General features: G+C 37.5%; 1 protein-coding gene across 6 annotated transcripts in view; it reads right to left on the bottom strand.

Moving 5' to 3' along the window:
- The window catches only part of LOC150101827 (putative protein kinase C delta type homolog), a 270,938-nt gene that overhangs the window by 40,907 nt on the left and 203,457 nt on the right, over positions 1–26,574 (bottom strand). For 4 of the 6 annotated variants that reach the window (XM_090400070.1, XM_090400071.1, XM_090400066.1 and 1 more), the window contains one exon: positions 6,951–7,139. In XM_090400070.1, coding sequence (XP_090256196.1) covers positions 6,951–7,139 — 189 coding nt within the window. Of the gene's footprint in view, positions 1–6,950; positions 7,140–12,620; positions 12,760–26,574 lie in introns of all 6 variants that reach the window. The other 2 variants (XM_090400072.1, XM_090400067.1) reach the window with 1 other exon arrangement.

The following is a 26,574-nucleotide window of genomic DNA, read 5'->3' as shown; positions in this document are numbered from 1 at the left end:
CAATGAAGTTTAAGTACAATTTGTAATTTTTATACTTAGTATACTATGTATTTGTTTCATAGTTTATATGTTTTCTTAACTTACATGAATTACCTGAATTAAATAAAAAAAAAATTTTTTTTGTTGGATGTCATTGTTGTTTATATAATTTCAAAAAAAAAAAAAAAAAAAAGATTTCGGAACATAATCCTACTTTTTCTATTTGATCTGAGACTTGCATAACGCGATTTATATAACGCAGCATTTCTGCAGAACCTAACATCCGCATTATATGAGGGTTACCTGTACTTGCATTTTATGAAAGCATCTGTAATGGATGCTTCCAGCCAGACTAGATTAGTTGTAGAATGATATTTGCAGAAGTCAGATTACATTCTGGTAAAAAGATTGTTTCTCTCCAGAAACTATAAAAAATGAGAGTAACCATTTTTTTTTTTTTTTTCAGAATCTTGCACAGGCAGCTGGTCAGAGCAATTTGACAATAGTCTATGGATTTTGGATCCTTCCCTAGTTGATGAAGCAATTATAATAGCCTTTTACTAAAATAAAGAGCCAAAGGCTTCATTATGGAATTATCATGTGGAATTATTGGGCTGGTAAGTATGACAAGCTTAGGAGTTTGATTGGTTCAGTGCCATGGCATGTAAAACTGCAAGGACTGCATGTTGATAGTGCATGGGAGGTGGTTAAGAAGTGTTTGCAGTAGGTAATGGATGACTGTATACCTAGAGTCCGAATAATAAATCAAGTAGGAATTAAACGGATGAATAACACTATTAAGCTTGAGCTGCAAAAAAAGAAACAACTGTGGAGGGAATTTAAGAAAGGTGACCGGCAGGCACATGAACGGTACAAAGCGCAGGCCAGAAGGGTAACGAGTGTGGTAAGAAAAGCAAAAGCAGATTATGAAAGAACATTAGCCATGCAGGCTAAAGAGAATCCAAACAGTTTTTTCGATATGCTGCAAGTAAAAGAAAAAATATATGGCAGAATGATTTAAAAATGCCGATGGTAGGGAGGTAACCGAATCAGTTGATATAGTGGAATTACTGAGCAAGCATTTTGCAAGAGTATATCATCCAGGTGGTGACATTGCAGAAATGAATGAACCAAAAGTTTATACGGGAATTGTGGTGAATGAGGTGGAGGTGAGTAGTCTAATACAAAACCTCAATGTTAATACATCTGCGTGATTGGATGGTATACCAGCTTGTGTTATACGTGAAACGGCTAAAGAATTGTCAGTACCCTTGACCATTCTGTTTAATCTGAGTCTCAAATCTGGGTTAGTCCCGAGTGGGTGGAAAGAGGGTAAAATAGTTCCACTGCATAAAGGAGGTTCCAAGACTGCTGTTGTAAATTACCGACCGATTAGCATATCAGGAATCGTTGTCAAGGTCTTGGAGAAAATAGTCAAGAGAAAAATACAGGATTGGATAGAGGAAAATGGGATACTGTGTGGGGGACAGCATAGTTTTGTGAAGGGTAGATAATGCCTCAGTAACTTGCTCATGTTTTATAACACAGTGACCGCTGAACTGGATAAGGGTTATGGGTTTACAGCAATTCTACTGGACCTTGCTAAGGCCTTTGACAAGATACCACATGGAATTCTAATCAATAAACTGCAGCATATGGGATGGATATAGGGTTGGTGAGATGGATAGGAGGGTGGTTGATGGAGAGATATCAGAGAGTGGTTTATTCAGGAGTAGAGTCCAAAAGACAGCCTGTGAATAGTGGTGTGCCGCAGAGTTCCGTTCTTGGACCACTACTTTTCAATTTGGTCATTAACGATATAGGAAAGGATGTGAGAGGAAGTGTTCATTTGTTTGCTGATGATGCAAAGTTGGGTAGAGCAATAGTGAGTGCACAGGATGTCAAAATTTTGCAGGATGATTTGGATAGTTTGGAGGACTGGACTAAGGAGAATGGATGTCAATTTAATGTGGCAAAGTGTAAGGTTATGCATTTTGGGATGAAAAGATTAGCAGCAGTATATCACATTGGTGGGAACCATACTCCAGGAGATTGATGAGGCCAAGGATTTGGGAGTGTTGGTGGATAGGGAGTTGAAGTTCAGAGGGGCACATCGCAAAAGTAGCTAAATCAGCTCATCAAATCACTTGGTTGCTGAAAAATACTTTAACAAGCAGAGACAAACAGGTTATTGTTCCTCTCTTATTAAGGCTCTGTATTGAGCCTTGATAAGACCCCCATCTAGACTACTGTGCCCAGATATGGGTGCCAGGATGTCTTCTTGATGGGGAGGAGGTAGAGAGGATCCAGAGACGAGTGACCAAGATGATAGCAGGTCTATGGAATGAACCTTATGAGAACAGGTTGAGGATTTGTGGGCAGAAAGTGGTTGATAGGTGGAAAAGGGGTGATATGATTGAGACATTCAAATTACTGAAGGGTTTCTATAAGATTAATTCAGAAAGTATTTTTGAGAATAGGACTGGTGGTGGGAGGACTAGGGGTCATACATGGAAGCTGGGCAAGCGTGTGGTTAGCAAGGGTGTTAGAGCTAGGTTTTTTTTACTTGGAGAGTGGTGAATGAGTGGAATAAGCTGCCAGAGTCTATTGTGGGTTCCATGACTGTGAATGAGTTCAAGGCGAGGTATGATAGATACTGTGTGAGTGTCGAATAGTTGTTCTTGACATGATGTTAGGGCCTCCCTCGATGAGTCTATCGACTCCTTGGAGTTGCCCGTAATAATAATAATATAATAATAATTAATAGCTCTTTCTTTTAAGATTATACGGTGATCAGCATTCATATTTACGAATTTAGGGACACAAAACAGACGTGTTGAAATGATTATTTTACTTATTAATAAAATAACACTTGACATTTCGTCCCCTGTATTGAGGTCATCATCAGAAAAATACATGTGTATATGAAGACAAGCTACATGCTCATGCACTCTACAATGGTAAATTGAATCTGCGCTGTTAATTGATCTTTTACTTAGCCTGACCTCTAGTGGTAAAAAAAAAAATAAATAAATAAATCCTGCTGAAGTTCTCCCATACTAAGCTTTTCTTAAGGACTTGTACCACTCAGGTTGCTATACTAAGATTTTTTTCTGGACTTGTACCTTTCAGGTTGCTATTGAATGTTTAAAAATAATAATAATAATATTAAAAAAAAAAAATCCACCTAGTCTTCTTGTATTGAGATTTTTTTCTTTGGCTTGTTCTGGTTGCTATAGTGATTGTAAATGGGTCCTCCACTTTCTTGGAATGGTTAGACCGTCATTTTTGTTCAGATTAGTATTGTGTTCGAGCATTTCACATGCTTCTTTAAATTTCCTCTCGAACCAGGTTTTGGTGCTGTAGGGACTTGGTACCTTTCCAATCAATTCTGTGGTATATCTGGAGTGCGTGGTCTGAAAGGCCAGTTTTTCCAAAATGGAGGTATTTAATGTGTCGTTTGTGTTCATCCTTCCTAATTGGGATGGTTCGCCCTGTTTCCCCTATGAATGGTAGGTTACATCTGCATTGTATTTTGTAAATTCCTGGGTGAGCTAGGTGTGGAAGAGGATCTTTGGAAGAACTGAGTAGGTGTCTTAATTTTGTCAGGGGTTTAAAGGTGGTTTTGATGTTGTATCTGTGTAGTGTTCTGTCTATTTTTTCTGAAATGCCTCTAACATAAGAAATGGCAATGGCATTCTTGAAATTTTTTTGTTTTTAGTGGTGTCTCTGTGCAGGATGCTGTGAATAGTTTTTTTTTACTGTATCAATTTTTTATAAATTGAAAGAACTTGACATTGTTAGCATCCAGGAATGCGTTAGCAGAGCTAATCTCAGATGGTATGGTCACTTAAATAGAATGGGAGAGGAAAGATTAGCAAAACAAGTGTTCTCTGCCAGGTTGGCAGGAAAACGACCCAAAGGAAGACCAAGATATAGGTGGATTGATACGGTACAAAGTGCCTTAGACGATAGAAATATAAGATCTGATAATGTTGGAGTCTTGACAAGTAACAGACTGATTTGGAGGAAAATTGTAGATAGGAAGTTAGTAATGATGTAATTTTTTCATGTAGTACTGTCATATCCTGTACACCCCTTGAGGGTACATGGCAGGAATTTGATGATGATGATGATGATGATTTTTTATAAATATATGGTTGATGATCTTGTATTCATGGTTCAGAGCTTGCTCATTTGAACAAATAGTTTGAGCTCTGTGTTTAAGGGTGCTTATGACACCTAGTTTTTGTGTTGGGTGGTTGTAGAATTTTTGTGTATGTACTGGCCTGTGTGTGTGTGGGTTTGTGGTAGACTGAGAAGGAGAGACAGCCTGAGGGAAGACATGTGACAAGTGTGTCTAGGAAAGGAAGAAAGTTGTTTTTTTCTATTTCAATGGTGAATTGGATACATTTGTGTTGTTTGTTTAAGTGGCTAAGGAATGTATTGAGTGCTTCGTGGCCATGGGGCCAAATGGCGAAAATATCATCAACACATCCGAGTCAAATTTTGGGCTTTAGGCACGCTGACTCTAGAACCCATTGCTCAAAGTCTTCCATATAAAAGTTAGCTATTGGGGGGAAAAGTGGTGATCCCATGGCTGTACCTTCTTTTTGAAGGTAAAAATTGTTTTGCCACACGAAATATCCGGAGCAGAGTACATGGGCAAAGAGGGCCGTGATGTCGTGTGGAAATATGTTCTGTAGGAGCACAACAGTATCGTTGATCGGGACATTGGTGAAAAGGGCAGTTATGTCGAAGCTGACTAATAAATCTTGATTGTTGAGTGTAATGTTTTTAATTTTGCTTATGAAATGTTGTGCATTTTTTATGTAGGAAGGAGAATGATCTACCAATTCCTTGAGTGTGGCTGCTAATTTTTTGGCTAAGTGGTAATTCGGGCTGTTGATTCCTTCAACAATCGGACATAGTGGCTTGTTTTTTTGTGTATTTTTGGTCCACAACACCTACCAAATGATAAAGTACAACCCCAAGAAATGCATCAAAAAGAAAACAACTGAATTAATTAAATCCATTAACACATGGCCAGAAGAAACTACCAAAAAACTAATACCTTATTATGCCCGAACGGTACAAGAAGAAAAGAATTAAGTTAAGTAAATTAAGTTAATTAATTTAATATTCCCTTAATTAATTTAAATTAAGGGGATATTAAATCCCACATTGTTTTAAAACCAAATAAGAAACTCAAAGATCTTATTCGGTTTTAAAACAACGTGGGATTCAATATCCCCTTAATTTAAATAATGTTTATATTGCCGAAATGAAGCCTGTTGGCTCTTTATATTTAAGTAACTTAATGGGTTGCACCTTTTCGACAACTCGTATAGCAGAGTATATAAGTTCTTTTCGCTATACCCTTTGGTATTAATTTGGTCTAGCTACTCACTGATGAAGCCTCAATAAAGGCTGAAACCGGTCTGAGGGTAGTGATCTCCCACCATAATGTAATAACAGCATACATTTCCTAGGAAATGTGTTTTTACATTATGGAAAATACCAAGAATTGCGATCAGAACTTTACCCCCTTTGCTGCGAGTTGCCCGAGTTTGTACTACGTACTAGGACTACTTGCATTAGCTCACGCTAGTAATCGCCGATACTTTTATAGTTTACTATATTCGGCATGAAACTCTCTGATTCCGATCTTTGAGTTTCTTATTCGGTTTTAAAACACTGTGGGATTTAATATCCCCTTAATTTAAATAATGATTTAATGATATTTTTAGAACTGAAAATAACACTCTACACTTGCTTGAATAGGGGGGAGAAATGCACCTGCCAGACATTTCTGAAAAAATAAAATATGTATTATTTGAAAACTACTTCACTGATTTAAATATTTAAAAAAGGAAATGAAAACTACATCAGGAAGCATTAAAGCATGTGTCACCTCTCACAATTATGACTGACCAAGTTACTCTGAGCCACAGAGCTTTTTTATTAACCGACTTCCAGCTCCATAGAAACCTCTAGCTTTATACCGGCTCCAACTCAACAGCCTGTATAAATGTAGAGAGATGGATGTGAGGAATAACAGCAAAAAGATTTGGTAGTGGTAGTAGGAACAAACAAATTAACTGTTATGACAGTCATGATCTGAGACCACAAGCAAAAGGCTGAATAGCATACTAGTAGAGCTGTATAATAGATTGCAGTTTTTGAACATATGTGATAATTGAGATACAGATTGAACTGTGCAAGAGAGATGACTTGCATTTAAATGGATTTAGCATGAGGGGCTGTTGCTAAAAAGGAAAATAACTGCAGTGAACAGAAATTCTGAGGAAGTAAGAGGTGATGTAAAAGAACAGGGAAGTAGGATAGCAGAGATTGAAGGAACACCTTTGAATAGATGAGCAGTGTGAATGGGGGAGAGAAAGAGAGAGAGAAGGAAAGCAAGACTCAGAAAAATTAGTGCGTGTGGGGGGGGGGGAGAAGAAATTACTTGAGAAGTGTGGATGTTGGATGCAGAAGTAATTGTGTGTGTGCAGACAATAAGGAATATAATAGTCTGGGATGTGAGGGAAGTCTTTAGGTCTGAGCAGGGCATGGGATGGGTGGTGATAGAGAGAAATGGTCAGAGGAAGGTATTGAGGAGTTACATCTGATAACTGGGTATTGGTGACTTTCATGTTTTTAATTATTTTAAAAGAGAGATCTCTTGCATGAGTTAAAAATTCAACCCCCTCTTTGTCCAACCATAAAGGAGTCCTCATGGTTTCTTTTTTGTAACATTAATCTGGTGCTCAAATTAAATTCCCTAACAGTCAAACACATTTAATTCTTTAACGAATTTCTTCACTCCTTTTCCATTAATCAACTTTCAGTGCAGTAAACAATGATATGTAAACTTACTTACTTACTTACTGTGTATGTTGCCATTATGCAATTACACTTGAATTAAACTTTGTATATTGAAAAGCATGCATTATTAAGTTAATACTTACCAACTGTATAATATTTATGGCCTCTTTGCTAAGAAATCTAGGAAAAAATGGCTCTTCATTACAAATGCACCAGAAAAGCTCATCCTCATCAGTACCATTAAATGGAGATTGGCCAACTAGCATTTCATACAATAAGATTCCAAGTGCCCACCAGTCTACTGACTGATTATACTGTTTTCCCTTGCAAATCTGAGAATTAAAATAAATAGTTTATGATAGTGAATTTTAATTTTCATACATGAAAACGCACGCACACACTGTTTACTTTCTAAATTCCTTTATTTAAGTGATATGCTTAAAAAATGATTAAATCAGAACTTTTAGAAAGTGTCTATTCACAATATACAAGGGTGGTCTGAAAGGTTCTCAGCCTAACATGCCTGTGATACTCAGGAGAAAATTCTACAAATAAAGAATATTTTATGCAAGTTAATTCCATTAATATAATTGTAAGTAATATGTCTACTGATGGTATTTCCTTATTGAAACTTATATATAAAATACTTAGTGCTGGGAAAGGAAATTAATGGGAAACCCACCTTGTTCTATAATCACTATTTCCTAGTGAATAAGTTGCTACTTCAACCAACCAACCTTCAGATTGACAGACCCAAATTACCGGTCAGGATGTCTGACAATCATTGAACATCTTAACTACCAAATTCCACTCTGTATGATTGCTTCTAGAATAGGGATCAAATCTTCTAAGGTCAAAATAGAATCTTCTATTTTGACCTTCACCAGTTGAAGATTTTTTTTTTTCCTATCCTTTCAGACAACTTTACCACAAGTCTGTGATTGAATCAGTCAATGCATTCTTCAAATTTTGCCATTAAGTGTCTAAGAGTTGGTTCTTGTTTTCAAACTCTTTCATTCCCCTCCAACCCCCCCACCCAAATATTACCTTTTATCAGTTTGTAATTCTCATCTGAAAGCTGTTCTTGATTTGATCCATTTTTAGGACATTCATATATATATATATATATATATATATATATATATTTAAGTTAAGGGATATTACATCCCATATTGTTTCTTAGCTGAATAAGAAACTCAAAGAGTTTCATGCCGAATATAGAAATTATATAAAGTTCGGCGATTCCAAGCGTAAACAAATACCTGGATACTGCAGCAACTGACCCTTTAGGTAGCGCAAGCTGAGGTAACTCATATCAAAGGTGGAGCAAGCTCCGATCACTATTCTTGATATTTACCCATAATGTGAACTTAGCCCCTAGGAGCTGTATTACTGTTCTACATTATGAGAGAAGGTCACTACCCAGACCGGTTCGGAGATCGGAGCTTGCTCCACCTTTGATATGAGTTGCCTCAGCTTGCACTACCTAAAGGGTCAGTTGCTGCAGTATCCAGGTATTTGCTTACGCTTGGAATCGCCGAATTTTACATAGTTTCTATATTCAGCATTAAACTCTTTGAGTTTCTTATTTGGCTAAGAAACAATATGGGATGTAATATCCCTTAACTTAAATAAGTTATGTCGCTGAATTGAAGCCTTTGGCTCTTCATATAATTAGTAATTTATTAGGACACCTCTTGGCAATTCTCATAGAAGGGATGTAAGTTCTGTTCGCTACAAACTTGGTATTATTAACTAGGTCTACCGACTCACTGATGAGACCTCAATAAATGTTGAAACTGGTCTGGGTAGTGACCTTCTCTCATAATGTAGAACAGTAATACAGCTCCTAGGAGCTAAGTTCACATTATGGGTAAATATCAAGAATAGTGATCAGAGCTTGCTCCACCTTTGATATGAGTTGCCTCAGCTTGCACTACCTAAAGGGTCAGTTGCTGCAGTATCCAGGTACAGGTATTTGCTTATGCTTGGAATCGCCGAACTTTGTATAGTTTCTATGTTCGGCATGAAACTCTTTGAGTTTCTTATTCGGCTAAGAAACAATATGGGATGTAATATCTCTTAACTTAAATAAGTTATGTCACCGAATCGAAGCCTTTGGCTCTTCATATAATTAGCATTCATATATATTTTTCAAAACTTTTCAATGTAATGCTTATTTTTATCCTGATCAAAATCAGATTTGAATAGAAAGTGATTATTAAATAACTTTCTATTTAAAATCTATTGTATATACTGTAGTAACCAATATATAGTATACTTATATGTATATACCGCTTATATACCGTAGCACCAGCCTGGTTGGCCGAGTAGTTAGTGTATCCATTCTGAAGCCAAAAGGCTGTAGGTTCGAATCCCACCGTGGGATTCGAACTACACTCTCAGGCAATGTTCCACTTACCTACCATTTTCATGAAAAAACCCGAGTCTACACTAACCTGCTTACTCCCTCCTTATACAACTTCTAGGTCCATTTTCCTCTTCTGTTTCCATGAAAAATCTGATTGTCTGTGAAAATACTATTGGTGGTGGGCAGTAGATTGCGTTGGTGTAGATGATGATGGCAGTTGTGGTTCGCTGTGGTTGGTGAACTGAGTGGTAGAGATGGAGAGTTGTAGAATGTGTCCTCCCTCAATGAGTCTTCGGATCCTTAGAGGTGTCACATAACAACAACAACAATAAACTAAATATCATCATGAGATAACATTTTATTATCATCAGAAGATCACCAGGGAGAAAAAGATTCACTGTGGGAGGTCCTTTTGTCACACACAATTTATCAAACCATATTCATTCTGTTATTGCATTCACTACACTCTCAGGCAATGTTCCACTTACCTACCATTTTCCATGAAAAAAAAACCCGAGTCTACATTAACCTGCTTACTCCCTCCTTATACAACTTCTAGGTCCATTTTTCTCTTTTGCTTCCATGAAAAATCTGTTCTACATTAATTCAGTAACAACTTTTTATCAATTTGTTTCAATTATACTCCCTTCTCTCCACAAGGCTCTGCAAATTCTTTTCCTTAGTCTTTCTTTACACCCAACAACATTCCAGAGACTAGAAATCACTTGAAACAATTAATCTGCACCCCTTTCAATATATTCTCATTTTTATGAAAACTAGATGACCAAATTTATGCATGATACTCCATATATAAAACCTGATTAAGGCCTTATATAAAAGGAGGAACCATAAAGTTCTTTCAATCCATCCATATTATTGCCACAACCCATTATGATGACCTTACAATTTTAGCAATGTATCCTATAAATTTTAGTTCTTTGTCTACATCATCTCCCTCATCCCATAAGATATCTTAAGACAAACACCAACTGTATACTCTGCATCCCATCTTTGCTGTCTATATTTTAAAACTTTTCACTTTGCAACAGGGACTAGAAACTCCACTTGCATAGTCTATTTCTCCTCAAACTTTGCATCATGTGCAAACAGTTGCATGTTCCTATTTAAACCTCTCTTAATCTCATTAACATACAAGTTAAACACCAACAGCCCAAAACACACTGTAACAACAAACCACTTCTGTGACTTTCTTCTTCTGGGACACTGCTCTCCTATCAACAGCCAATGAACTGACTATTCAATGCACTAAATTATTATCTAATCCTATCCATTCCAGTTTAATTACAACTTGTCATGTGGTAATCTATTAAAAGCTTTCCATAAATCTAAATATACCATTGTATATGTATCTTCCTTTCTCCACTACAATTGTCCCCCTATAATATCTGAGCGGATTGCTAAAACATGATTTCCCTTTAGGAAACCCACGTGACCATCAGAATGAGAATGATGCTGTTATCAACAACACAGTTCTGCATCCCAGTCCTGCAATTCAAACCCTGACTTTCACCTCCTTTGTAAAGTGGAATAATTTTGTTCTCTTTCCAATCCACTGGGAGACTTGCTCCACTGCAAGTGTCAAGGTTGTTAACTAACTGGAACAGTGTTCCAGTTAGTTAACAACCTTGTCAAGTTGTCGTCCTAATGTCTTATTAAATTTACTTAATTCCTAATATATTCTCACTGCACTCATGACAAAATACTTTTATAAATAGTTTATATAATATCTCACTTATATCCTCTGTAGTGGATACCAAGCTACCATTTTCACCAATTTAACATTCTATCATAATCATTCTTTCTTATACTGGCAACATATTATAAGAACTTTGGGATTTTTCTTGTCTTCATTGACTAATTTCTGTGCCTTCCCAGTTTCTTCTTTATACCTCTTATGTAACAGATTATTATCATCCATCTCATGCTACCTCATAATAATGCTATCTTTTTCTTCCAGATTGCATACTTAATCTCTTCATTCATTTCACACCTACTGTATTTAACCTACTGACATTTTCCCCCCCCTGACCTTCGTGGGAGGACTCCTTAAGCTTTCACTGTCTGCACATTCACCACCCTATGAGGCAATGCATTCCATGCTCCTGCCACACTTCATGCAAAAAAACTTATTTCTTACCCTTTTACTCACCATTCCCTTTTGCAACTTCCAGGGATGGCCCCTTGTTCTTGCTCCTTCCCCTAGTTCTACCATATGAAAAAATCGCTTAAGTGTTAACATGATAATAACCCTTCAATAGCTTAAATGTCTCAATCATATCCTCATAATCAAAACTGTACAGTCCTGATATCAATTTTGTTATCTGTCTCTGCACCCTCTCCAATGTGAAATACATCTGGACAATGCTATTGTTAAATAATTCTTGATTAGTGCTCAAGCAGCAATAATCATCTTTCCAACCAAATCCTCATTTATGCTAGCACAACTTCAAGCTGTTTCCTGAAGTTTCTGCATTCATCAGCCTTATAGTTCCACATATATCCTTTCCTCACAGAAGTTCACATATGGTGAACTATGTGAACTTCGCCACAACAGAGGTGATCTCAGGTCATTCTCGGGAGAGAGAGATTCAACACCTCATTTATTATATCATCCTCTGATAAAATGATAAAATCCAAGACTCTTGGATCTTCACTTTGCTATCATTACTTGTTGCTAAGGTAGTTGTCCTTCAAAAAACTAGACAAATTTTTTATTTCAATATGTTACTATAATTAAAATCACCTCCGATGATCAACCTTTTCTTATTTATTAAGAAAACACAACTTTAACACAACACAGACTATCTTTAATCTAATAAAAATTAAAGTCAAAATTATGAAAATAACTAACTAAATTTGAATAAATGCATATTCAATGAATTAAGGTAAAAATAAAAATGGTTCATCTTATTATTATTAAAAGAACTCCATGAAGTAATGAACTCAGTGCAGGAGTTCTCACTCAAACAGCAACATATCCTATTGTGCTTTAAACTCATTTACACTCTTCACATTCATGACTCCTTGGTAAAAACATTTTGCTCATGCACCACTCTCCATAAAAATACTATTCCTTTACTCATTTGTTCATCACACACTCTTATATAACTTCCATGGATGGCTTCTTGCTTTCATAAGTGGGTCGAACACAAAAACCCAGAAGGAATTTTAAGTGCATCCATGATTTTTTTTATATCAAAAAATTTTCTACTGTATACTTCTCTCTCTCTCTCTCAGATAAAAAAAAAAAAAAGAAGTGCATAAGTGATGGTCATACAAAACTGCATCAATCAAATTAATTCTCACTTCTGTTGGTAAAGTGAAAGGAACTTGTTAGTTAAGAATGTTACATGTGCAACATGCACAGTTTCTAATATAGAGATATACATTAAATATGAAGGCATATGCTATTACTACTCACCTCTGGAGCAATATAATCAGGAGTTCCACAGAATGTTGAAGTTTTCCTATACTCATGCAAACCTAATTTGCACATGCCAAAATCAGCCAATTTAACATCTCCATTACAGTCTAGCAGAACATTATCCAGTTTCAAATCTCTACATACAGATACAAACATGCTCAATAATAGAAAATAAGTGGTTATTATTTACTGTTAGTGTTATTAGGTAACCAAACTGATATGTAACACAACAGATTATGATCTAACTATCAACAAGGTTAAAGTGTTTTTAAACTGTTCAAAAGCATTCCAGTAGACATCATCTGTATAGTTATATCACATAAAAATAAATATATAATACATATATTATATATTTATATTATAAATAGCTATTATAAGTAAGCTTTGTTATATCCAAATAGTTCATCATAATCAAATTCCTGATATGCACCCTAAAGGGAAGTACAACATGTAAAGTTTCATCATTACTAACTTCTTATCAACAATTTTCCTCAAATTAGTGTATCTGTCAGGACTCCAATACTGACAGGTTCTATACTCGGGTCTTCTAAGGCATTTAACTGTATCGATCCACCTAGATCTTGTTGGATCTTTTTTTCTGCCATCTTCAAATCAAAAACCTGTTTTGCTAACCTTCCCTCTCCAGTCTGTTTCAGTGATCATGGTACCTAAGATTTTTTCTTAGGTGCCATGATCACATAATGCATTCCTGAATGCCAGTAATGTCAAGTTTCTTTCTAATATTTTAATTTTTAATATGATTTTTAACATAAATATATATACGAGGGTGGTCTAAAAAGTTCTCGGCCACAACCATAGATGGCAACACTATTGGCAAGATTTTTTTTTTCCAAGTTGGTACATCTATCATAAGCAAACCATGTGAAATTACAAGTCATTCTATCAAGTAGTTTGTTTTATGCAGCTTTCTGAACCAAAAGTGTTGTCTGTATCCTTTGAAATGGATAAAATTGAGTATCGTGCGGTTATAAAATTCTTTGTAAAAGAAGGTTTAACAAAAGAAAATCATTCGAAGTTCATAAAAGTTTATGGGCACTCTTCTCCTTCATTTACAACAATTAAGAAATGGGCTGCCAAGTTTAAACATGGCTGCACCAGCCTTGAAGATGATACACATGAAGGATGTTCAAAAAGTGTAACAGCACCAGCCTTGAAGATGATACACATGAAGGATGTTCAAAAAGTGTAACAGCACCAGAAATCATTCATCAAGTGCACGATATGGCACTGGATGACTGAAGAGTCAAAGTGCATGAAATTGCTGAGACTATAGGCATTTCAAAAGAACATGTAGGATATATTTTACATGAAGAATTGCAAATGAGAAAGCTTTGTGCAAGATGGGTGCCACGCTTACTCACAGCATATCAAAAAATGCACTCGTGAAAATCTCTGAACAGTGCTTGGAGCATTTTAACAAGAATAAAACTGATTTTGTGCGTCAATTTATTACTATGGATGAGACTTGGATTCACCATTACACACCAGAATCCAAACAGCAGTCAAAACAGTGGACAGAAGCCGGTTGTTCAGCGCCAAAGAAGACAGTCAGTTCCATCAGCAAGAAAGGTCATGGCATCGGTGTTTTGAGATGCTAAAGTATTTTGTTTATTAATCATCTTGAAAAGGGTAAAACAGTAATGAGGGAATATTATTCCGATCTTTTAATCAGACCAGATGAAAAAATTTGTGAGAAAAGACCCGGTTTGCAGAAAAAAAAAATCATCTTTCATCGGGACAATGCACCTATCCACAAAAATGTTTTGGCAATGGGAAAATTAAGAGATCTGCACTATGAATTGTTGGAACATCCGCTCTATTCCCCAGATTTGGCTCCCTCTGACTTCTGTCTCTTCCCGAAACTAAAACTCTAACTCGTTGGTCAGCATTTTTCTTCGAATCAAGAGGTGATTGCAGCTTTAGAGGGGTATTTTGCGGATCTTACTGAGAACTACCACAGGGACGGGATAATGGTGCTGGAGCATCGCTGAAATAAATGTATTAGTCTTAAAGGAGATTATATTGAAAAATAAAAATAATAATAATTATTTAAAGTATTCATATTTGGTCATGAAGTGTTAAAATATAAGACTTATTACTGTTTATGTGCCCATACGTTTTTTTAATTACTATCTATGTTCATATAATAACGCCTACCAGTTTCGCTAGCAACTGTCTAGCTTTTTCAAGGCTTGAATGGTAAACACAAAAAAATTGATAAATGCACAAAGTATAAAGAATACAAAACCGTTAGTAACTAACAGTTGATACGTTCGTGTGACAATGTCAGCATTTATTGCGAATCTTTAGTCCGTGTCCTGAACACGCATTATATGATTGTTGGCGTACTGTAGTTCCATCAAACTGAGTGAATTGATTAAATTTTTCCAAGTCTCATTCAATATGGTACTTTGATTTCTGTTTAGGTTGCTGCCTGTTCATAGGACTACTGCTGCTTCTTTGAATAATCGGTGTCTGAAATTTAAACCAACTACTAGCATTAGACAGGTGTTAAGATCTCCTAAGGATAATGTTCCATTTTACAAATATCCAGGTGTGTATAATATTCCATGTACATGTGGCCTCTCTTACACTGGACAAACTTCAAGAAGCCTCGAAATCAGACAGAAAGAACATGTTGGAGATGTCAATCATAACAGGACGATCATCTCTGGATTAGCGCATCACTTTTCAACTTCTAACCATTCTATAGACTGGGAAAATAGTTCTATGCCCTACATAAATGATGATTTCAGACACCGATTATTCAAAGAAGCAAAAGTATTCCTACAAACAGGCAGCAACCTAAACAGAAATCAAGGTGCCATATTGAATGAGACTTGCAAAAATTTAATCAATTCACTCAGTTTGATGGAACTACAGTACACCAACAATCATATAACGTGTACTCATGCAACGCGTGTTCAGGACACGGACGGACTAAAGATTCGCAATACATGCTGACACTGTCACGCGAACGCATCAGTTTAGCTACCTTATAGTTACTAAGGGTTTTGTATTCTTTATACTTTGTGCATTTATCATTTTTTTGTGTTTACTGTTCAAGCCTTGAGAAAGCTAGTGAAACTGGTAGGCGTTATTATATGAACATATATAGTAATTAAAAAAAACCTATGGTCACATAAATAATTATTATTATCCAGGCCTCCATGGAGTCAAAAGACTCATAGTGGGAAGTCAAATTTAGGAAACAGAGTTTATCATACCACTCCTTGAACCCACTGACCGTTCCTACTCTAACCACTCTCTCAGGCAATGCATTCCACTGTTCAACCACCCTCCATGCAAAGAAACCACTCCTCCCCCTCTTGCTCACAGCCTCCTTTTGTAACTTCCAGGGATGGCCCCTTGTCATCACGCCTTCCTGCTGTTTGACTGAGCGAAAGAACTCCCCAATGTCTACCTTATAACTGCCTCTCAACGGTTTAAAAGTTTTGATCGCATCACCTCTGGCTGACTGTAAGTCAGCAAGAGTGTATGGGAGTTCAGCAAACTAGATGTAAATAAGGCTGTGTGACTTGATAATATATCACCACGTATTCTGAAGGAATGTGCCAGGGAGTTGAAGCCAGCCTTGACATATTTTTTTAATACGAGTCTTGCAATGGGTCAAGTTACTAAGGAGTGGAAGGAGGGCAAGATTGTGCCACTTCATAAAGGAGGTGATTGAACTCAAGCATCAAATTATAGGCCTATCTGTGTATCAGGGGTTGTAGTTAAGTTGATGGAGAAGCTTGTGAGAACTTGGATCCAGAATTGGGTTGACAACAATGGTATTATCTTTGATGGACAGCATGGATTTGCTAAAGGGAGGTCATGTTTTAGGTAATCTACTTACTTATTACAATAAGGTGATTACTTCCATGGACAGAGGAGAAGGATACACAGTAATATACTTAGATTTTGCAAAGGCTTTTGATAGATTACTGCATGATAAGTTGATAGTCAAACTAGAGTGGATGGGGTTGGATATTAGATTGGTGCATTGGAATGGAGACTGACTATCTGATAGGTATCAACAAGTTGTGTATGGGGGTGCGATATCCAGGAAAAGGAAAGTTACTAGTGGTGTGCCTAAGGGGTCTGTTTTAGTTCCATTGCTGTTTAACTTGTATATTAATGATATTGTTGAAGATTTGGATGGAGATATTCAGTTGTTTACAAAGTTGGGATGAGCCATGAAGAGTAAAGAGAAGATGTTGTGGCCTTGCAAGAAGACTTGAATAAATTGAGTGATTGGGCAAGCAAATGGGGATGCGAGTTCAATGTTGCAAAATGTAAGGTTTTGAAATTTGGAAAACAAAAATAGGATGCATAATTTATGCTTGGTGAGGATATATTGTTGGAGTTGGAGGAAATAAGAGATCTGAAGGTGATGGTGGATAAGGATCTGAAATTTAGGGGACACATAACCAAAATTGTGAAGACAACACAAAGGCTTCTGGGAATGATGCACAGGACACTGACTTGTAGGGAGATTCTTATTCCACTGAATAATGCTTTGACTAGGTCACATATGGATTATTGTGCCCAGATTTGGTCACCTGGTTTTCAAAAGAATTAAGAGACGTTGGAAAGAGTCCAGAGGCGACTAAGGTAGTTTCTAACCTCTGGAATGTCGAGTATGAGGAAATATTGAGAAGTTGCAACTTGCAGAGTCTGGTGGACAGGAGGAAGAGGGAAGATATGATAGAGACCCACAAGTTAGTAAGGGCTTGTTATAGAATCAATGCTAGAGAGGTTCTACAGAAAATAGTGGGAGATCAAGGGGAGAACCAGAGGTCATCCCTGGAAACTATATAAGGAGGGTGTGAGTAGGGGAGTGAGAAGCAGGTTTTTTTCATGCAACAGAGTTGTGAATGATTGGAATGCCTTGCCTGAGAGTGTGGTGTCTGCAAAGAATTTGAGTGTGTTTAAAGCATGGTGATGAGCTGTGTGTATGATAAAAGGACCTCCTAGATGAGTCTTTGATTCCATGGAGTCTTGGGTAATAATAATAATAATATTTAATTTTCCATTTTCACTAAATAATTGCACCTAATTAGCTGAAATGTTTTACTTATTCTATAGGTTTCCCATTCAGAATGCAGCTTATGTTTTCATTGTTTCTGCCTATTTTCATAGGCAGCCTTAATGATGTTCATATCAAATTGAAATTTGGTATGAAAATCAGTAAGTGAAAAGCGTCTTGATAGATTAGAGCAATTAGAAATGGGAGCAAGTGTCAGGACCATAGTAGAAGAGTTTAGGCAGGAGTTAGTGCAAATGGAAAGCAAAATGAAACATCTGGAAGAGGATATTAAACATCTAAAGTAACTGATGTGTCGCAGAAAAGGAAAGACCAGGCATCAAAATTAGTGGTAGTCAAGGGCACAAATGACTTAGTTGGAGAGAAAAAGAATGCTGATAGAGACTTGAAGAAGTTGTTGCATTAGGTAAAGAAAAATAGCATTGTTGGGAAAAGTCAAAAGGCATGTTGCCTAGATGTCACAACAGTGAATTGAGAAGGATAGCAGAGATAATGAACAGCAAGATGACTGAGTTGTTTAAGGCTAAGGGGAGTTCAATTTATGAACCTATGGAGTGAATTTGAAGGGAAGTTGGAATTGTTTAAAGCTGATGGATTACGTTTGATTGAGTTTGGTGTTGGGCATTTAGAAAGTCTATTGTTTTCTGAGAAGACACAGAATCAAGACGTTAATTTAGTAAATGATCAGCGTCTACAAGATGATGGAATGCATAAAGGTGAGGATGAGACAGGTAGGAATGGAAATCAGAGAAACAGGAGTGATCAGACTGAAGAGAGAGAGAGAGGTGGTATAGCAACTAGAATACAGAATATTGGTGCTGGTAGAATGGCCTCAAACACGGGGATTATTATGTTTGTACACAAATGTAAGGGATATTTGAAACAAGAGGGTTGAGTTTGTTGGAGTCAGTACTACCATTGATTGAGTCAGTACACCCAAAGATAATTCGAATAAGTGAGACTTGGTTGTCTAAGGAGGATGTGATGTAGGGAATAGAAATAGAAGGATATATAATTTTGCAGAAGGATAGAAATGTGAAAAGAGGGAGATTGCTATTAATGATTGCAGAGGAATTGTGTTGGCAAAGTGTGGAAAATGATAGTGCATGCACAGATTTTGAATCTGTGTGATGTGAAGTTGAAAAACAGGTTAGTATATCTGATAGGATGCTGTTCTAAGTCAGGGAATGCAAAGAATACAGACTGTGAAATGTTTAGGCAAATTAGTTGGGCATATAAAAAAGAAAGTGATTCTGATGGGAGACTTTAATTACAGGAATATAGAATAGGAGGAGGAGATAATGCATGGGAACAAGGAGAGCGAGTTTCTGGAATTTCTGAGAGATAAGTATCTTAAGCAGCATGTGATTGAAACAACCAGAGGCTTTAATGTTTTGGATTTGGTGATAACTTTGCACGATGTAGTTCGCAAGTTGTTAATGAGGTGTTGACACTGCTGCTGGTTGGTGGTCATGAGGTATTTGTTTGGGAAGTGATGAAACAAGAAAGGTAACTGGCAAAATTGGATACATGTGGAAGTATAAAGTAGGTGATCATGGGAAACTCTATAGTCAGTTACCATCAGTATGTTGGGAAGATGAGCTGAGAGAAAAAGATGTTGACAATGAATGGAAACTCACAAGGCAGTATCTGACAAAAGCAATGTATAACTGCATATCAAGGGTTAAGTGGGTAAATAGAGTAGGAGTGAAATGGATGAACAGTGAAATCAAGTAAACTGTGCTGGAAATGAAAATGTTATGGAGGAGGTACAAGACAATGGTCAGATTCATAAAGCTTATTAAGTGCAAGCTAGAAAGGTGATGAGCCTGGTAAAGAAAGAAAAGGTGCAGTATAAGAGGAGATTGGCTGGTGAGGCCAAGGCTAACTCAAGGAAATTTTTCTGCTATATGGGCAAGCAAGAGAAATAATGATTATGGCATATTAACACTGGCGGATAGTCATAGCAGCAGAATAACAGCTTCAAAAGGATATTGTGGAATTATTGAATGAGCACTTTATCAGCATATATCATGCTGGTGTAAATGATGCTGTGCAATATATAGAAGAGAGGCAAGTATTAGGAGAATTGGAAGTGAAGGAATCAGAGGTGGTGTATCAGATGTTGGTTGGGTTAGATTACCACATAAGTTGGTATTAATAAGGTTGTGTGGAATGGATGACATATTACCATGCATTCTTAAGGAATGTACACTACAGTTGCCTATGTTCTTGACCTGGTTATTTAATGAAGATCTAGCAGTGGGTAGGGTTCCTAAGCAGAGAAAGAAGGCAAAATAGTACCACTCCACAAGCATAGTTCTAGGACAGAAGTCTCCAACTATAGATCAGTTTGTATAACTGCAGTTGTAGTCAAGGTATTGGAGAGATTGGCAAGGAATAGAATACAGGATTGGACTGATGGACATAGCATTCTTTATGATGGTCAGCATGGATTTGTAAAAGGTAGGTCCTTCTTAGCAATTTACTTGCATTTTATGATAAGGTACAAGTGTGTTAGATAAGAGAGAATCATATACAGTGATATCCTTGGACTTTTCAAAAGCATTTGCTAGATTACCACATGATAAGTTGGTGTACAAGCTGCACAGGATCGGAATAGATAGTACATTGGTTAGATGTATCAGAGATTGGCTGTCTGAACAATACCAGCAGGTTGTATATGATGGAGAAGTGTCTCAAAAAAGGAGAGTAACCAGTGGTATGCCCACAGGGCCTCTGCTGTTGTACTTGTTTGTAAACAATATATTATTATTATTATTATCCAAGACTCCATGAAGTCAAAAGACTCATCGAGGGAGGTCGTTTATAGGAAACAAAGTTTATCATACCACTCCTTGAACCCATTGACCATTCCCACTAAAACAACTCTCTCATGCAATGCATTCCAAGGTTCAACCACTGTCCACGCAAAGAAACCACTCCTCACCCTCTTGCGCACAGCCTCCTTTCGTAACTTCCAGGGATGGCCCCTTGTCATCGCTCCTTCCCACCGTTCCACCAAGTGAAAGAACTCTCCAATGTCTACCCTGTAACTGCCTCTCAGCAGTTTAAAAGTCTCGATCATATCACCTCTCCTTCTTATAGCCACCAAACTCTGCAGTTCACATTCCCTCAGTCAATCCTCATAACTCATATTGTACAGTCCTGAAACCATCTTTGTTATCTGCCTCTGTACCCTTTCTACAGTCAATTTATCCCCTTCATATCCTGGGGACCAAATGTGAGAACAATAGTCTAAGTGTGGTTTGATCAGGGCCTTATACTACGGAATGATAACTCTTTTATCTCTGCAGGTCAGCGTCCTTCTCAGTATTGCAGCAATCTCTGAGTTACCCTCACCACCTTTGCAACATGCTCCCTGAATTTCAGTTTTCTGTCAATCATCACCCTCAGATCTCTTGTCTCCCCTACCTCCTCCTCCAGTACAGCTCCTCCAATCGAGTATGCATCCTCCTATAGATGGATCCTAAACCTCGCCTTTACATTTTGCTGCATTGAACCGACATCCCCCATTTATTTGCCCATCTGTCTAGTTTATTCAAATCCTCTTGCAGGGCTGCCACATCTGCACTATTACTGATAACCCTTCCCAACTTCACATCATCCACAAACAACTGAATGTCCCCTTGCAATCCATTGACAATATCATTGATATAAAGATTGAACAATACAGGTCCCAGTACTGAGCCCTGTGGAACCCCATTTGTAACCTTCTGCTTCCTTGATATTGCCCCATAATACACCACTCTCTGATACCTATCAGTCAACCAATCCTGAATCCATTTGACTAACCCAACATTTAAACCCATGTGCTGCAACTTAAATATCAGCTTATCATGTGGCACCCAGTCAAACGCCTTTGCAAAATCCAAAAAAATGGCAGTATATGCCTTTGCCTCATCAACTGCTCTTGTCACTTTATTATAAAAGACAATCATATTACTAAAGCAAGAGCGCCCCTTAACAAATCCATGTTGGTTCTCACAGATAACATTACCCGCATCTACCCAACGCTGTATATAGTCCCTCACTGACTTCTCCAAGACCTTAACAACTACTGATGACACACAAACAGGCCTATAATTAGACACTTCCAGTCTGCTACCGCCCTTATGCAGCAGCACTATCTTACCTTCCTTCCATAGGTACCTTTCCTTCAGCCAGACTTTTATTGAAAAGCCAAATCAATGGAGCTGTCAGTTCTTTAGCACATTTTCTCTCAAAACCCATGGTGAAATACCATCCAGTCCAACAACTTTATTGGTATCCAGAGTACTCAGCATTTGGAACACGCTCTCCTCCTGCACCTCTAAACCCTGATCCTGCCCTATCCCTCTAGTATTAAAACCTCCTCCAGGATGAAATACTCCAATAAAGTGCTCATTGAACCACTCCACTATGTCCTCTGAATCAATCACTCTATTCCCATTTTTATCCCGCAATGTCATTCTTCCACAATCGTTTCTCCACTTACTGGCCACATAGCTAAAAAATTCCCTAGGATTTTCTTTGGATCTTAGTGCCAATCTCTTCTCATATTCCAGTTTTGCCTTCCTCACTATTCTGGTCACTCTCCTGGCCTGCGTCTTATATTCTTCGTGTATCTGTCCTCCACCCCTCTCCTTGTATATCTTCCATAATCTCTTTTTCAACTGCAGTTCCTGTTTGATATCGTTTGTCATCCACTTTACACCAAATTGTGTCCGCTTCTTCATACAGCTTACTATTGCTGCTGTGGAATACAGCTAACTATTGCTGCTAACAAATATTCTTTCACAATTTCCCAAGCACTAATGATATCCTGGCCTTCCAATTCTGCCCTCCATGGAACTGTCCCTAGTTGATACCTACGACTACTATAATCACCCGCCTTATAATTCCACGTATGTTCCCTTTTCTTTGATACATCTGCATGTCTGTTCATTTCCAAGTCAAAACCACATGGTCGCTCTCTCCAACTGGTGGAAGAGATGTCACCTCACTTATTATCAGCTCTTCTGATGCTATGACCAAATCCAAAACTCTTGAACCTCTTATTCTCTCCATCACATGCTGCCGAAGACATTTGTCCCTCAAGAATTCCAGAACTTCTATCCCCCTTCTCACTACTTGCATTTTCCTCTTCCCAACTTATACTGCTATAGTTAAAATTCCCCATAACAATCATTCTTCTTGCACTTGCCAAGCTGAACTGCCTAAACATCTCCTGGTCGCCACCCTCTCTGCTTCCTGGTTTATAGCAACATCCCAATAAATATCCTGTCTTGGCCACTTCTACCTCACACCATATGCTTTCAAAACCATTTGTGTCACTGCCTTCCAAAGCCTCTACTCTAAGAGGACATATGTCATCACTTATCATAAGCAGTACTCCACCACCACATTTTCCTTTCCTATCCAGCCGAAAAATGCTGTATCCTGCCACTTCAATTCCTGTTATTATATCATCCTCCGTCAACCATGTCTCCGAGATCCCAATAATCTTTGGCCAGGTTGATGCTATCAGCGCCACTAATTGATTTCCTTTATTTCGGATACTCCTGGCATAGAGCATAAAAATGTCACTGCTTCTATACCTATCATTCTCCCCTCTCGACCCCCCCAGGCTCAATGTTTCCTAACATCCCCCTTCCCCATAAGAGGCCATCCCTGCTACCATCCACCCTGGGTATTCTAGTTTCCCTGCATTAACACACTGACTCATTCAAAAAAACAACAACCTTTCCAGATGCCTTCGTCCTTCCTCATTCAAATGCAAGCAGTTTCTAGTATACAGTTCCCTTCTTTCTTCAAACGCCCTCCAAGCATCCACGTATTCCAACCTTCTCTTTTCACACTGGCTATTATGTGATTCAGTATTGCTGCTCTTCTGCTCAGCTCATCACTATCATACCTGGGCAACACACACACACCATCTTCCCTCCCTGCGTTTTGTTTTGCAACAATCATTTCATCCATCCTTTCACCCCTCTTAATTGCCAAGCCACATTCTCTAGGCAAACACTCCTCATGCATCTTATCTTGTACACCACGGATCATTGAGTCACCATACATTACACCTCTTATCATTCCCATAACTCTCTCATTCCCTCTCTTCTATCATTCCCAAAATTCTCTCCTCTCCTATCCTTCCCAAAACTCCCTCTCTCCTACTTTCATTTGCCTTGCATTTATCTCTTCCATTCTCCTCATCTCATCTTTCATACTTCTCATCTAATTCACAAAACATTCTACATCCTTTTTCAGCCCATCTATCTCCTTCTGCAAGTCAATCATTCTAAATCGAAATTCACTCTCCCAAACAAAACCACCTCTGAAACTTTCACAGTCACTCAAGCTTTCCACACTATCGACTATTATTTTCTCATTCATATTTTTTTCTTCATTTTCTCCTATCACACTACTTGTCTTCCGATATTCTTTTCCCGTTCCTGGAGCAACTAGGTCAGTTATTGATATATCTATTTCATTCATTTCCTCCCATTGCATTCGCACATGCACTCCCCCTCCTCTCTCACCAGCCACATATCCAATTCCCAAGACGCATACATGCCGCAAGTACTATATGCCACAAAGTCCCTTATTATATTACTTATAATGGCGTTCTTAAATGGCGGATGACTTGGTGACATGCCATTTGCGACTGCAGCTGAATCTGCCATCATTCCTTACTGCTGAGGAACTACTAAAGTAATCGTTTACTAAAGTAATTATATATAAAGGCTAAATAACACTGTATTATATATATATATATATATATATATATATATAAATATATATAAATGCTAAATGTATATATACATACATTATATATATATATATATATATATATAAACGCTATATTCATCTATACGAAATAGCAAATAACTTATCTTTTCTTCTGCCGCAAATACTCTCGACTGTGACCATGCATTCCCAGTAACTCAAAAATAACACGATATGTAACATGAAACTCTAAAGCAGAACCTCTAAACAATGCTTGTGTTACTGAGGGAAAAAAAAAAAAAATGGAGCACAATTCACAAAGGAATTCACACTATACATCTTTTAAAAAACACTGTTTGCTCAAATCCACCGCCATGCGCATCAGTGACCCTAGCATCCTGTGAAATGACCGGGAATCTTCAGTTGTTTGCTGATGGTGTAAAGTTGGGAAAAATTATAAATAGCACTGATATTAATTCCTTTCAGGAAGATTTGAATGGACTTTTTACTTGAACAAAGGAGTGGAGTTGTAGTTTTAATATCAACAAGCGCAAGGTGTTGCATTTTGGAGTACAGAAATATAAGGCTGTGTACTATATTGATGGATGAGATTAGAGATTTGCATACTGCAGAAAGTGGATGAGATTAGAGATTTGAGAATGATGGTTGACAGTAATTAGACTCTAAACTAAAGTTTAGAGGGCATAATGCTAGTGTTGCAAAGGTTGCACATCAAAGTGCTGCTATGATAAGAAGTACTCTAACATGTAGGGATAAAGAAGTGGTTATGCCACTGTATGAAGCACTGGTCAGACTACACTTGAACTATTGTGCTCAAATCTAGTCACCTGTTTTTCAGTGTGATGGTTTGTACCAAATTTAAGTAAATATATAACATCTTTGCATAAAGTAAAGAGGCATATGGTGAATATTTCCACTTTTGATATCAGGCCTAATGCCATATTCCTTTATAAAAGGTTTACAAATTTTTGGATCAAATTTTCTATTTGCCAGATAGATCAGAAATCATGGAAATATATCTATTGATGGAGAGATACAAGGATCTGCATTTAAGTTTTGTCAATCCGAAAAGGGCATATGACAAGATGCTAAGATAAAAAGCTGTTCACAACATTACAATCATTACAACTATAAGGAGTAACTTGGATTAGAATTAAAAAATACACACGATCTATTTGAGGACAATTCTCTCTCTCTCTGTCCACTTTTTTGGATTGAAGGAGGTAGGCAGTTAGTTTGATAAAGTCAGGTATACAACAAGGCTGCATACTATCTCCACTGTTATTCATTATTCACATATGAATGAATGTAAGGTGAAAACAGGATGTGTGAGGGAGGGGGAAAGAGAGAAGAAATGGGAGAAAGTTGAGTGTGCATAGCAGAAAAGGAGAAGTGGAAGCAGAAAGGATAAGGGATGCCAGTGAGAGAATTAATGAAGCTGTGAAGAGCATGATGCATGCAAATCGATGATTCAAGATATGCAAAGTAGGATGTCAGAGTGCTTCCCTGGAGGAATGACAGAGTGCAGCAGTGACAATAAAGTGATGCAAAAATGTGAAAGATGAGAGTGATGAGAGAGGTAATGTGAATCATATAGCGAAAGATTTGTGATCATAATTAGGAATTGTGAGGTATGATAGAGTGGAGGAGAAGAGCATTGATAATGAATGAAATCATAGTAAGAATGTGGAATAAGAGAAGTCTAGAATACATGGATGTTTAGAACAAATTTGAGGACAGAAGGGAGCTGTACATAATAGATGGAGTGTATATTATTATTATTATTCAGGCCTCCATGGAATCAAAAGACTCATCGTGGGAGGTCCTTCCTAGGAAACACAAAGTCGATCAAGACTCATCGTGGGAGGTCCCTTTTAGGAAACACAAAGTCTATCATACCACTCCTTAAACTCATTGACTGTTCTCGCTCTCACCACTCTATCAGGCAATGCATTCCACAGTTCAACCACTCTCCATGCAAAGAAACCACTCCTCACCCTCTTGCTCACAATTTCCTTTTGTAACTTCCAGGGATGGCCCCTCATAATCACTTCTTCATGCTGTTCAACCAAGTGAAAGAACTCCCCAGTGTCAACCCTGTAACCACCTCTCAACATGAACACCAAAGGA

The sequence above is a fragment of the Typopeltis vanoorti genome, chromosome 11 (genome assembly GCF_054136105.1).
Source record: "Typopeltis vanoorti isolate ZY-2024b chromosome 11, IOZ_Tvanoo_1.0, whole genome shotgun sequence".
Lineage (NCBI taxonomy): Eukaryota > Metazoa > Arthropoda > Arachnida > Uropygi > Thelyphonidae > Typopeltis > Typopeltis vanoorti.
This window is presented reverse-complemented; position numbering and strand designations above follow the sequence as displayed.